General features: G+C 32.1%; 1 protein-coding gene across 1 annotated transcript in view; it reads right to left on the bottom strand.

Moving 5' to 3' along the window:
• LOC108909433 (protein javelin) overlaps nt 1-14306 on the bottom strand; it is a 69173-nt gene extending 54867 nt beyond the window's left edge. The window contains exons 1-2 of the mRNA XM_018713769.1: nt 14224-14306; nt 13240-13368 (exon numbers count right to left, since the gene is read on the bottom strand). Coding sequence (XP_018569285.1) covers nt 13240-13368; nt 14224-14306 — 212 coding nt within the window. The remainder of the gene's footprint in view (nt 1-13239; nt 13369-14223) is intronic.
• Between the last annotated feature and the right edge of the window lie 465 nt (nt 14307-14771).

Raw genomic sequence — 14771 nt, 5'->3', positions numbered from 1 at the left:
TTTTATTAATATTTACTGGTGCGGTAAAGCAAATCTAAGGAGTATTATTGTTATTCGCTTGTTAACATTTAATTTGTTTACGTTTCTATATATAACAAACACAATGTTGAAGAAACTAAGAAAGCATTGTATTATGTAATAGATATCCGCTATTTTTTTATGTAAATATTATTCACAGAGCTGTTGCTTCCTGGACAATTCTTTATATAAAACCAATTAGTTAATTAATTAACTCGAATCATTTATTGTTTTTCTACATCCTGCCCTTTTTCGACGAAAATTTAAACTAGGAATAATTACCTTTTTGTTTGTTTCTTACGTGATGCAGCACTATTTTAAATTAGCGGTTGTTCCAAGAAGTTAACAAGATCAGCTATGTGGGTGCTCCCTAAAAACATAATGGGTTTTGCGTTAGTCAAGTTACCCTTATTCTAATCGAAATTGGTTGTTCGATGTTCGACCAAATTTATACGTGGGAAGGGAGAAGGGTTATTTCGTAAACATACACTTTGAACTTTGTGGCAGGTTTAATAATTATTATTTCGTATAAAACATAGCATCTAGAGGGCTCTTGGAATCGAGGCCACTTCTTGAACCAGTCAGTTTAAAAAACATTTTAAATATTTTTTTTTAAGATTAGAAATTAAAATCCTATTTCTTCTAACAAATACCTCAATATTCCTGTAGATGTCGCTATATTTTTATAGTAAAAAATTATAGTATTTCACTGAGGTTCAGGGATTTTTAGTTGATAATTAAACAATATGAATATTTACATAAATTACATTTTCAATTTAAAAAATTAATAAAAGATGTAAAATTGTTTAAGTTTACTTAAAAAATTATTTCCACTCTAACTCCGTATAAGATGTCTAAAGGCATATCTTCAGATTGCCTGTTAGTCACTCTGCCGTACTATTATGTCATCACCGTCATCACCACAATTACTACGTCACAATATTCTTAAGGAGTAAAAGTTGCTTTGTTACAGTTTTGCATCACAGTTTTATCTCGCACGTTCGTTTTTCCTAGTTCTACTTCGCTCTTGTGATACTTCTCAATCTATCACCCGTCTTGTCGAAAGTTGTCAACAAATCGATTGCATATTAAAAAAAAATCCGTATTGTCGCTTGGTGGTTCTCGCTAAAAATATATTTTTCGCTTTCCGGTCCACCGAGATGACTGCACAGAAGTATAATTTAATATAAAGAACCTTAATTTGCGGTGTGGTTATACAAGACGACTTCCAATTCGCGAAAAAAATAAATGAATGGATTTACGTAAGCTAGAAAAATAACGTAATTGTCAGCAGCCGGGATCCTTGAGATGAGTTTATAATTTATTTAATCCTGGATAAAAAATTGGCGAAGGTTACCAGAGATCTGCCCATGTTTACGCATGGCGTCTCGTTATTATTATTATAAAAGCCATGTTTTTACCGTAATTTTACGTTATTGCTTTATTTTTCTATTTGCAGGTAAGGTCGGAGTTTGTAATAACGTGAAGCTGATCGTAAATGACGCGTGCGTAAGTATTTTTTAATATAACGACGTTGTAATTGATATGTTTTTAATGATCTTTGGACCTGGGACCTTGGACGCGCCAAGGTTGTTTCCTTTTTGTTATATCACCTGTAGAAGAATCACAAAAATAATTAATAAATGGTTGAAGATGTCAAAGACGGGTTTTTTTACAATTCTGATATCAGATCACTTTAGAATTAGAACAGTGAGATCGATTATATGAAATTTCTCTGCTATTTATTCAATCTACGTGTTTGTAGAGGTGACTTATTTTACTTTTGGAACATTTAACGAGGTATATCGGGTTTACTCAAATCTGTGACTATAACAAGAATCTTGTTATAGTGACTGGTATTACCCAGTGCTTCCTCTGTGCGTCACATTTTTTTGAAAATTTTTTTTAATCTAGATTTTGAGATATTGTTGTTGAAAGTTGTTCATTTTAACATAGGTTTATATGGCGAAGATGGACGGTGCGGCTCTTTTTTTGCCCATAACTCAGAAAAAAATGTAGAAGTTGTGAAACTAATATAAGTTTTGAACATAGTACAGCTGTATTAATTAGAAACAGAAACCAATAATTGCATTTCTGTATGACTTGAGGATTAATGTGGCAACGTCGCAATCAGCTGACAGCAAGGAGGGAATACATTTGAAAGACTTGATAAAAATGAAATCGATTTCAAACATACATGTTTCCTAAATCCCATGTACATTGTTATCAACAATTAATTATCCACAACAGATGATTTATTGTAATGTTTTTAAAAAACTAGATTAATTAAAAAGGACTAGGAAGCTGTGATATATTTATTGGAATAAAAAATACAGTTGATAAATCCTTTTATTATATTTAATGGTTTATAAAAACATCGTAATCATTACCCAGCAATATTTAGGGTTACATAAAGTTTTCTTTACTTGATTAATATAATTAGTAATACTTGAGACAAACACATTTGTACGGAATAACAAAGGAACATATATATTTATCAGCAAACTTTATATCTAAAAAATTAGTTATAGTTGCAAAACTTTTGTAACATTAGTAAAATAGAGCTTAAAATCAGGAACAGTGAGTAATAATGTAATTTCTATCACAGAACCTTCAAAATTGCATCCAACATTTTCTTTGACTTGGACGAGAGATGGGCGCGAGTGTCATTTCATTTCTTTAGAACTAAATTAACATAATTCTGGTTGTTTTACCAGTTCACATGATTTACGGATTTTAAATAAAGGAAACAAATCTTCGCGAGGATAATACGATATATTTGCTATATATAATAATTATATTGTACATAATTTACACACAATACATTTTTGAACACGTACGCATCTTTACCCGAATTTGACGCGCAATATCTCCGATGTCCGAGGTCTGTAGGTTCGCAGTGTGTACAACTGCTAGTCAATTATTAGCGCTGTTGCCACATCTACATAGTCTTTATGTGTTCATTAAATATAATTTAAAACTACTTAAAGATGATATTTTTATGTTGTTAATTAGTCAATATGTATTCTATGTGCATATGAGTAGATTTCTTTGCTATATAGATAATGTTTATCGCAAATAATTTAATAGAATTTATTTTTTTCAAATTGGCAGCGGATTTTAGTCCCATAAGAAAAGCATAGGACTCCTCTGCGCTCCTCACTTCCCTCGGACCCCGATATACCTCCTTAAATTGGTGTTAAAACGCTTTGGTAAGAAACTTTTGATAACTTGAATCTTCAGTCTTTTAAAAAATTCATTTTATTCTAAATTATACATAATGTAACGTTATGAATATTTTAACCCACCCAAACTTTAACGCCTTATTAATCTTGGACGCCGTTGCCTAAATGCAAATTTTGTTAAGTACACATTTAAATTAACATAACAGAATATCAAATATTTACTAGAGTTGAAATAAAACGGAGCTTAAAATGTTGGTTTCAATTAGAGATCCTTTATTCTTAACAATTTACCTGTATATAAATGCAAATGTAAATCAATAGTTGTTTGCGAATCCACAGACACAGGAAGAAGTCGATATTTAACAGATTTTGGTGGAAAAAAATGAATTTTTACGACAAAAGACTTTTCATTCAATATGTCTTGTTTCATATTATTAACTCGTATATTATAAATATCCAAGCTAAAATTACTGCTACATCGATAAGCAGGATAATTGATTACACACCCTGTACTGCCTACGACTATCTAAACTCTAACCAATCGTCACACATATTGTACTAGGTTCACCGTAAATTCTGAAGTGGTCACTGTTTGTAAATGTCATACAGAGTGTTCATAAAATCGTACCAAATGTTATCTTTTTCAATGGCAATTTTTTTTCTTTTTTCAAATGGAACACCCCATATTTTTTAACTGGATGTGGAAGATCTTCTCAAAATCTACAACTTTCATAATAGGTGTTATATATCAGTTCCTCATATTTTACGATATTTTTAGCAATTTCCTTATTTTTTATGAAAAAATCGTAGGGAGGCATTGACTTGGGCAGTGAAACAAAAGAAATGTTTGTAACTGTCAATAGTTTTTCCTGTCATCAGCTTTGACTGTTGAAGTAGCTTTTTCTGTGATTCAAATAGTTATTCTTAATTAATTCATATTGTTTGTACGGTTTTGTTGTTACTTGTTCGCAGTGAATTTCTCAAGAGAAGAAGCCGCGCCTATCTTGATGAAATTTATTGTAATAGATGGATTGGTCGAGGTGGGCCACTGTCATGGCCTCCCGGATCATATGACCATACACCACTTGACTTTTTTTGTGGGGGTTTGTAAATATAGAGAAAACATTCATAGTGCTTGTATTTTTGAAACCGAGAGAGTTGCTTGAAACTAAATTTGTACAGAACATAGCTAATACAATGCGAAACATCGCCTTAATGTTAAAAATGTTGTCACCGCCGTTCTTGATGGTGAAAATTTGAAATATTTGGAATTATTCAAATTTCGTGACTGAAAACATACATAGGTATTGTATTTTTGAAACCCAGAGAGTTGCTTGAAACTAAATTTGTACAGAACATAGCTAATACAATGCGAAACATCGCCTTAATGTTAAAAATGTTGTCACCGCCGTTCTTGGTGGTGAAAATTTGAAATATTTGGAATTATTCGTGGCTGAAAACATACATAGGTATTGTATTTTTGAAACTGAGAGTTGCACGAAATTAAATTTGTATAGGAATATAATAATTCATGCAATATATTTTTGGGATTCAAGACAATTTCGAGAAAATTTGTAAACATTAGCAAATATATGAAATTATGAGATTTAACAGTAATTACTTAATAAAATTATATGTATCCTGTAAGAAAATAGAAAGTGGATATATTTAACAAGTTTGTAGTAAAGTTAAGTATAAAACTTTAAATGTAATTTGTTGGTAACGTATGATACAAATTGCAATTAGTAGTATTTTCTCTATAAATTGTAGTTAACAGCACTACACTACAATAATTGTGAATTTTCTTTTCCTGTATGGACAATACATAATAATATATTTATTACTCTTTGGCAATTCATTTGTGATATAAAACCGTTTAAATCTGTTTGATGTCGAGTGTTATAATTATACGACCGGATGTAAGTGTTGGGAGAAAAAATAAAACATCTTGAATTAAACCAATTACGTTTAATCTAATTTTATTACGAAACATTAAACCGCCTGTCCCTCTTCTTTTAATGTCCCATTGTCCGAACACCACTCTTCTTTTTTTTTTTTTTCATTAAAATCCGGTATTGCGAAGTGTCTCATTACGCCTGCTTTTCTTCCGATACAATTAAAACCCGCTATATTCCCCTCCTCCTATTCCCTTTTCACTTATCAGCGCGGACCGAAGGTCGAAGCGTTAGCAGATTTCTTATTACTGGTACTGTTTCACAGAACAGAAATACAATTTCCTATTGATTTTATATAATATATACACAAATAATAAAGCTTTAGGCTATTATAAACTGAAAATATTATCAATCAATTAACAAATTGCCTCAATACATGACAATGAAAGTTCTTCGTCGTGGCTCGTCATGAAACAAAACTTTTTCTTTTGGTATAATATGAAGGATGTCACCATGGGGAATTTTCCGTAATATTAAGTATATCAAGTTTTAGTTTCATAAAAAAATATCTCGTGAGATTTTTATTTAATTACGTTATGGATTATGGCAAGTAGGAATACAGATATAATTAAGATGGAGTGACAATACATATTTAAAAAAAAATCAAAACAAATATGAGAAAAGCAACTGTACAACTGAGCTATATTTTGTTTTAGTAACTCATATCCAGAGTGTATTTAAATAAAAGAGGGTAGTTTCCATTATGGATTCAGAAGATAAAAAATTCGGCCTCTTCGATTTTTTTTAAATTTAGGGATGTTCATCTATTTTGAATTTTATGAAACCCATATTTTTTTGTTTTTCAGAAATAAATTTTTGGAGCTCTGGCGCCATGTCAAAATTTACATAGTGACGGTTATTCCACATTTTTTTCAAGTAGCCGTCATTTGACCCAAATCATCCTATCGAAAGTTTTTTTTTCAAATTGTGTATAATTTCATCAGCTTTTTACCTGTTTTTTTTTTCAGAATTAAAATTACTTTAAAACTTTCTGATGTAAATTCACCAAATTTGGATATGTTATTCAAGGCCAAATAAGCTATCTTTTAGCCAAGCTGCAATATAAGCTTTTTGAAAGAATCAATTTCGAAAAAAATGATTTTTTTCCGTTTTTCTGATTTATCTCAAAAAGTTTTAAAGCAATTTGAAATCTGAAAGTAACAGGTAAAAGTATGATAAAATTCTGCACATTTTGAAAAAATCGGTTCGATAGGATGATTCGGATCAAAATGACGACCAAAAAAAATGCATTTTCGAAACGGTATCCTCGAATGGAGCAACTTGGCATATTACCGCCTACCTAAATGATAACTTATTTGGCCTTGAATAATGTATCCAAATTTGGTGAAAATAAAAGGTGGGGTTTTTGAGAAAATCAATTTTGAAAAAAAAACTTTTTTCCGTTTTTCTCATTTATCTCAGAAAGTTTTAAAGCAATTTGAATTCTGAAAAAAGAACAGATAAAAACTGATGAAATTCTGCACATTTTGAAGAAAGAAACGTTTCGATAGGATGATTTGGGTCAAAATGAGTTTTGACCCAAATGTAATAATGTAATAATATGGTGTTTGAGTTAAATTTTGGTGTATTTTGAAGCTCTTTTAATGAATAGGAAATTGTTATTATGCATTCCAAAGAAGTTTTGAGGAATTTTGTTTTATTTTGAAATTGTTTAAATTTTTTGGTGCCTTGTAAATTTAATTTAAAACATTTGATTACGTTCTTAGTAATTTTTTTGTAAATCATCTGAAATTTCTTTGTAACTTTCTTCTACACTGGGACTATTCTACTATCTCTCGGATCTAAAGTGACTTAATTTGTAAGTTTAAATGAGAAAAGTGGAACCTCCGATATTATTTTCGAGAAACAGGTTTTCCTCTGATGGAATTGTGCACCCGAAATCAGACTATAACCTTACAAGCCCAACGTAACAGCAAATACTAGGATTATGTATGTATGGACGTCAGTCTCGACCGAACCAGGGTCAGTCTCTGGCCCCGTTTGCCGAGATGTAGTACGACGCCTACCAATTATAGCACACGCGAAAAAAATTCGTGTAACATCGTAACAGTTAATGATTTTTTATTTGGTTAAGGCGTCAGGTGGTTACTGGAAATCTAGGAACGTATGGCGTTGGAAACGACGCTAACAGTTGAATACTATGTGGGACTCAAACATTATTAACAAATTTTTACTTTTCTCGTCTGTCGATACTCCTAAGAAGCATAAAAACTATGTCCAATTGGTCCCCAGGAGGCGGCAACTGCTCAATGTGTATCAGTCCTCACTGTGGTTGCAATAAATATTTCAAAGAAAAAAATTAAATTGGCATATCTACATCTATTTACTGGCTTTTAAAGTTTAATATTTGAACTACTTTATAGATATTTATTGGATATACGAGTATTAGGATGAAAACTTGGCACAAATATTGGTTATGGACAAAAATATCCTGTATTTCTATTTCCGCTTCCACAAAGACCTTTATTCATCTGCTTGTACATTAAATTATTTACATTTAATTTTAGCTTTAGCCCGGTGTTCCGCACCATTTCACAAAATATATAAATTCCCGTTTATTCAATTCGTGATATAAACAGGCTCATTTTGCGTTAATGGTATTCGCCGTTGAAATTTCACGATTTCAAATACAAAATTGAATTTGAATGTGGTATAAACGTGTAAATATAAAAGATAATTGTTGGAGTACATTCAGTTTTTTTTTCATTATTATTTATTTTATTCTTTTGCTGTTTATTTCTTCGGACATCAATTTAAAAGTATTTACGTGTTAACATCGTTTTCTAGATTTTAAAAAATAGTATGTTAGTGATTTCCTAACATGAAATAAATAACATATTTCTTAAATTCTAGAATAGATACAAAGCACTCTTTCACCCAAACGCAGTAAATAGAATTTCTACGCCATTTGCAATATCCCAACTAATCTCGAAAGCAATACAAACTCATGTCAAACAATGTATTTGCATGTCTAGTGCCGTTACTCTCGAACCCTTAAGGGCCACCATTTCGCGGGGATCAAGTCTAACGACCTCATTAGGACGGGAAAATTAACTGCCAACATGCAACAACACAATAATAAGAACAAAACGTTTTAACTCTCCATAAATTTTTGTTAGTTGAGGTGCAATTATATTTAGAAGCTTTTTGGGAATGGAAAGGGTCTTTTTTTATTAAAACGCCCTTACTGGGGTGAAATATAAGCCCTAGGTCAGCACTGTGAGGGCTGGTGAGAAATAAACAATTTTTTTCCAGGCGAGGGTGGAATAAAATATTTTTTGCTGATGAGGGACGATTACTTTGAAATGAAAGGTAGATGTGGGTCGCTTATACAGTGTGTCCCAAAAATTATGGAACAAAATTCTTTTTTTTCCAATTGAAGTATAAAAAAATAATATAGAAAGTAAGGTAAAAGTAGATAAAAATAAATATGTTTGTAGCGATCCTATTTGGAATGCAGAAAAAATAAGAACAAATTAGCTCGTTAGTTTACTTCTCTTTTTACTAATTATTTTTTTGAGGACTCCGTTTCAACAAAAGAATGTTTTTGTTCAAAAATTTTTAAACATTTAATAGCTAAATTATTTAGAATTTACTGATTAACCATGATTTTTTATTATTTTATTTTTATGTAAGTTTGCTACATTGCTTTTCAATTTGAGATTTTTGGTTAGGCAAAACTATTTCCATAAAAATAACTCCCGACCTTTTGGCAGAAAGAAAGAAAAACAAAAGCTGTACCACAAATAAGTCTTTCTTTTCTACAGAACAAACATTTTATTTAATCGATTATAGATTATATTCATTTTCCTAATTTTTTTTATCGTAAATGCAACATTGATTCAAGTGTAAAACTTTACGTTTTCTTTTTTAGTATTTAATCGCATATTGCACTGTGAAACACTCACCTTAAAGAAAAGAGCATTACATTTTTACTGTTTTACTTATATAAAACCTGGTTATAAAGCAAAAACATATTTGAAAGATTTACTCTTAACAATTAAGTTGTAAAATTTTATAGATTATTTCGTTATGAATCCTGAGTCTTCATCGAAGCTTTTTAACAAGAGTTGACTGACGTATTTTATGATGATGATATTTCATGACCCTATAACCTCAGATTTATTCATTTCTTTTATAGCAGAAAGTTACGACTATTTTAGTTTTGAAATCTCGTAAAAGAACATTTGGAAATTACCAAACTGTCTGCACACGAACGTAACTACAATAATTTAAAATATTTTTATTAATGCAAAAAGTAAAAAATAGTAAACTGTTAGTTTTTACCCCTATACACCCATGAATAGACGTCACATTAAAAAAATTACCATAATCAATGAAAAAGATACTGTTCGATAGAGTTGTAGTATTCTGCTGGTTTCTCACAGGAGAATAGCAATTAACAGTGACATTTACTACACCAAATCGCCTCTGAGTGAAATCTGAAATATTATTCTGTTTTTACGAAAAATACAAAATTGTTTAGCATACACACATTTTTAGTCATATTTGCGTTTAAATTAAACCGTAGGTAAAAAAATATAAAAAAACGCAATCTAAATATGTGTTGAATTTAACCTCTATTATCGAAACTGACCATTTCGCGACTTTTTGTTTCGGTAAACTGAATTTATCACTGTAGATGCTAAATATTATGTACAATAACATATTAGTTTCCACAGTCATAAAAATGGGGGGAAGATTGTTTACAGGGTGATTAATTGTATATTTTTACGTAAATTCACGTTTTAGATTCCAAATTTCATGTGAGTTATTAGACAGTGATAAGAAATGAGAGGATGCGATGCCAAAAACGTTCTGGTAATAATAACGCAGTTTATAAATGTTTAATTCAAAAGTCATAAGTAAATTTCTTCTGTTTATAATTTTTGATCTAATAAATATTTTTTGACGCTCGAGGGCTAGTTTTGTAGGTCTTTTGAAGACGAAAAAAAAGAACTTTACTGTTTTCTCGTGGAAATGAACGGAAAAAAGTTATAAGCGAAAAACGTGAATTTACGTAAAAATTATACAATTAACCAGCCTGTCTTCCCCCATTTTTATAACTGTGGAAACTAATATGTTATCGTACATAATATTTAGCATCTATAGTGATAAATTCAGCTTGCCGAAACAAAAAGTCGCGTCCAACTATATATTTTTCCTGGACTAAGTTCCCCTGTTGAATAAAATCGTGACTTATATAGCCCGAATTAATCAAATAAGATCGCTTCAAGGACTGCCTGAAATCATCCAGATTGTTTTTAATATATCTCACAGTTTTTTTACCAATTAAGTCCGCGAACGTCGCTACTCACGTCGCCGCCGTCGAAAATAAACGTGACCCTGTTTCTTAATAGGTCTTTCTTCGGAGTTTAACTTGCGCGACGTGAACCAAGAAAGTGTCGCGAGGAAAAGGAAAAGTTTCATTGAATCCACATTCAAATACAAAGCGCGATCCGCTAGGTCCATCAGTATTCCAATCCCCGGGCACAGATTGGTCCTGGGGTAAAGCTTAGTAAATGGTGAATTAATTGCTTCTGTTCAGCATTAATTTCGCCGTTTCGGTGAATAGTTAGAAACTTAATTGAACAGGGTCGTATCCGTATATGAAATTCTGCGTTCGCAGCGTTTCGTCTACATTCACCGTTTATCAGCAGCATACCTACCAATTTACGATAACAGTAATTGTATGACATGTAGTATATGTGCAATAATTAATTAAACGAAAGGCACTCATTAGGGGCTAGCCCAAATACTTGTCTGGGTTCCACTTACATCATATGGTATCTTTAGCTATGAAAGCAGACAAAAAAAATATCGCTACAAATTTTGATAACAAAAAGATATTGATCGAAGCAAAGGTATTAGGTATATAAGTACATACTTCTTACGAAAATAATTGTATTTAAAATAAATAAATGGCGAGAACAAATACTATGCCCAGAAAACCTATGCAAAGATAGTGCAAGAAGAGGATGGTTGATATATGCACTAGTGTACAGCATTGAATAAATACTTTTATCTCATAGTTCTGTTTATATTAAGCTTACACAGATTCCATATTTGCATCAGACGAATAGAGTACATTTTTAAACTTATATCTTACACTTGAGTCTCCAATTGAATAGTGATGTGTATTTTTTACTGGTCTGGAATTTTCAGTGTGCAATTAGGCAAAGATAGCAAAATAGCAAAAATAACAATAAAGATTTTTAATTGCAGTGGTAGATGTACCAAAAAACAGCCGACAAAACTTTCAGACTTGATTCAAAATGTCGAGATATTTTAAAAAGGTTATTTAAAACGACTTAAAAATTATTGAGCCGCGGGACATAGGCGTACGCATTATTTATTAAAAAGCGACAAATTAAATTGTCTACAATACACCACCACAAACACTAACCGATAGGAATTAATTACTCAACATCCGCACCATAGCAAAGGCAACAGTATACTAAAGTGACGTGAACGTGAAAAGCATTCTGACGCAGCGGCTCACGCATGTCTGTTGACCCGTTTGGCACGCCATTGAATTGCGGCTCTCTCTGACAGACTTAATTATAACCAATATGTTTTTGATATTTTTTTTCAAACTAACCGAGAAAAAACAAATTTCTTCCATTTCATTCAAGACGTATTAAAAAACAATTTTTTTTTAAATGCCGCTGGAGAAGCATCTTCAAGCTTATTTCCTTTAAAATCCAAGGATAAATACGAGAAGGTATATGAAATATGTTGTAAGTGGAAGATGACAAGAAAATGCACTAAGTATTGATGAAAGTGTAATGCTACCGTATTTTTTGATAATCTGAGTTATTTTTATACATATTTTAGTGTTTTTCATACAAAGTCTCTCGTTATTTTAGTCAAAATCTCTTTAGGCATACAGTTTATGGTCTACATATTCCATGTTGAAAAGTATTATACAAATAAACGAAAATATGGATATATCACAATATAAAAAGCTACTTACTTTTTAAAACGTCAAAATGACGCATACGAAGCAAAGAAATCAAAAGGTTTCACTATGGAAATGTTTTTAAAAGAGGCTCCACACAATCAGTTCTCTTATTAATGAAAATGGTACTAATATTTGGTTTAAATGGGGCATATCGGCGTGTAGAATTGTGCAGTATATCTGTTAGATATAGAAGACACGTGGAAAATTTTGGTTATAACTTTACATGATACCAAAACCAAAAAGAATCTCTGGAAAAAAGGATATCTCGGCCCAGAAAGGGCGTAGGGCATATTTTTTTTAAATCTTTGTTTTTTTACCAGCTATCCAGTGATATGACTGTCGTGTTCCTGAGACCAGTAGTTCCGGAGTTACTTCTATTTATTTATAAAAAAAATACCCCTTTTTGCATTAAAAAAAATGCAAAATTGAAAAAAATCGATTTTTTTAACATACCATAATTTTCACTTTTAATTATCATTTCCCGGCGTTTAAATTGATTTTTGTCACTAACCTAGCTCAATCGTTTAAAAAAATTGTGTTTAGGGTAAACAAATGCAATTATTCATAAACTATTGGACCGGGCCCAATTTGTGGCCACATATAAAGGGTTATAATACCCTCATTTTTAGTAGATTAAAAAATGACCATTATTGCAAAAAATATTAACAATTAAAAACAGTGCAAAAATGCATGTTTTTGCAATTATCTCGATAAATAATGCACCGATTTTAATGCATAAAAAATGAAATTGTAGATTTTTTTAATACCTACAACTTCATATGAAGACTTTTTCTCTATCTTGCCTCTGAAAAATTATATTTGAGAAAAACCTCATTTTGACTCCTTTGACCATTGTTTATTCGAATTAGGGGCAAAATTGGCTGTACTAATTTATGTATTTTTCATTAACTATCCCCCCCCCCCATACAAGATCCCGTCGTCAGATTGCTGCTATCAATTTTTTCACGTTTTTCCGTCGAATGACTGGACCATTAATAAAAATAACTTACGGATGTGATAATCAACCCAAAGAAAAAAAATTATGAAAATTTCAAAATGTGTTGGGTATATTTAAAAAATCAACCCCCACCCTTACCTCCTTTTCCTCTGGCCCTGGCCCTTCGCCGGGCCATCGTCCACCATCCACAGTGCCTCCTGCGCCTCGTGGATGAACTCCGCCGCGTCATTTTGGAGATTGCTGTGGGCCGTACCTATGGTCGCTGCCCTTCGGACACCCCGTATGCGGTAACCGCCACAGTCACACAACGCGATCGCCGGCGGTTCGTAAGGGCGGGGGGAGGCGGTTTTTTACACGGTTTTCGGCGGACGCGAAGACGAGGTGGCCTCTTTAGAACTAGTGAATCCGGCAAATCCTAATAACACACTGAAGAAGTCGAGTGTGCCTCTTCGCGGCACACGATGAATGTATTAATTAGATTTATAACGTTTTCTTTTGGTAGGTCGCCGGCTCGACCGCTAAAGTCGGAAGTGATGAGGAGTTTTGGTTATTTCTCTATTAATTAAGGCGATAAGTCATATATAATATTTTTTTTTTCTAAGATGCAACCTCTTCGTTGTTTCATATGACTGCTAGTCTGTCATTTTAAATTTTTATTCAGTAACATGTTCTAGTTTCAAACTGTAAAATTTTCGACATAGTTTTAGTACATTTACGCCAAAAACTTTAAAATAAACATAGAAAATAACCGAACTTTTTGAATTAATTACGCTCTAATTACTCCAGTCGAATTAGAATTTGCACATGAAAAAATTATTAGTAAGGGTATGTAGAATGGTAATATCAAAAAAGTAACTCGAAAAAATTGACGCTAAGTTGACAAATTGCAAATCAGTGGCAAATTTACGTGTTTTTTTTTTCACTTTTTTACTGCCCACGAAAATCTAGACGACCTATCGCAAAATTAGTCATTTTATGTTGAAGGCAATTAAATTACCTACAATTTAAAGTCATACTTCACCAATTTGTAAACTGTAAAATGAAGGTTTGAGGGTTGCTTTCGCTGTACAGCAAAAATAAAACGAGTCGGTCCTCGTGGTGTGGAGTCGTTTGTAGAAGTACCTGGTCCTTGGCGCCAATCTGTCGGGATCCTCTTCCGGGAACCCTGGTGCGTCCGAGCGGTGTCTCGCTGGCGCTCTTGACATTGTACTTAAAAATGGGTCACTTGCAACATGTGTATCCACATGTGTTGAACGCGGGAATACCAGTTTTTCGAAAATTGGGCATTATTATTGCAAAAAGCGATGGATGTTGATGAAATTTACGAAAAATACGGTCAATCCAAAGACCAATATATGTTCTAAAGGCTGATTCGATTGACCGTGTTGCTCCAAGTATTTGTTAATTAATATCGTTCGTTTTTTTTGCAACTAATTGTTTAACTAAACGTTAATTTTAGAGAAGTTAATGTCGTAGATATAGTTTCTAATTGATCCAAAGAAAAGATCGATATCGATATCGAAAAAGAGAAATTTCAACAAGTTGAAATTAAGTAGCCCTTTAAAAGTAACGAATTTGGACGTGCAAAACAGCGTTATAAACAAATTGTGACAGGGTCAGGCAAAAACCGCTCGGGAATTCACTCTTTTTGCATTAAATGAAACTTATTT

Source organism: Anoplophora glabripennis, unplaced genomic scaffold, assembly GCF_000390285.2.
Source record: "Anoplophora glabripennis isolate ALB-LARVAE unplaced genomic scaffold, Agla_2.0 scaffold415, whole genome shotgun sequence".
Classification (NCBI taxonomy): Eukaryota; Metazoa; Arthropoda; class Insecta; order Coleoptera; family Cerambycidae; genus Anoplophora; species Anoplophora glabripennis.
Note: the sequence above shows the minus strand (reverse complement) of the source record. Positions and strands in the feature narration are given on the sequence as shown.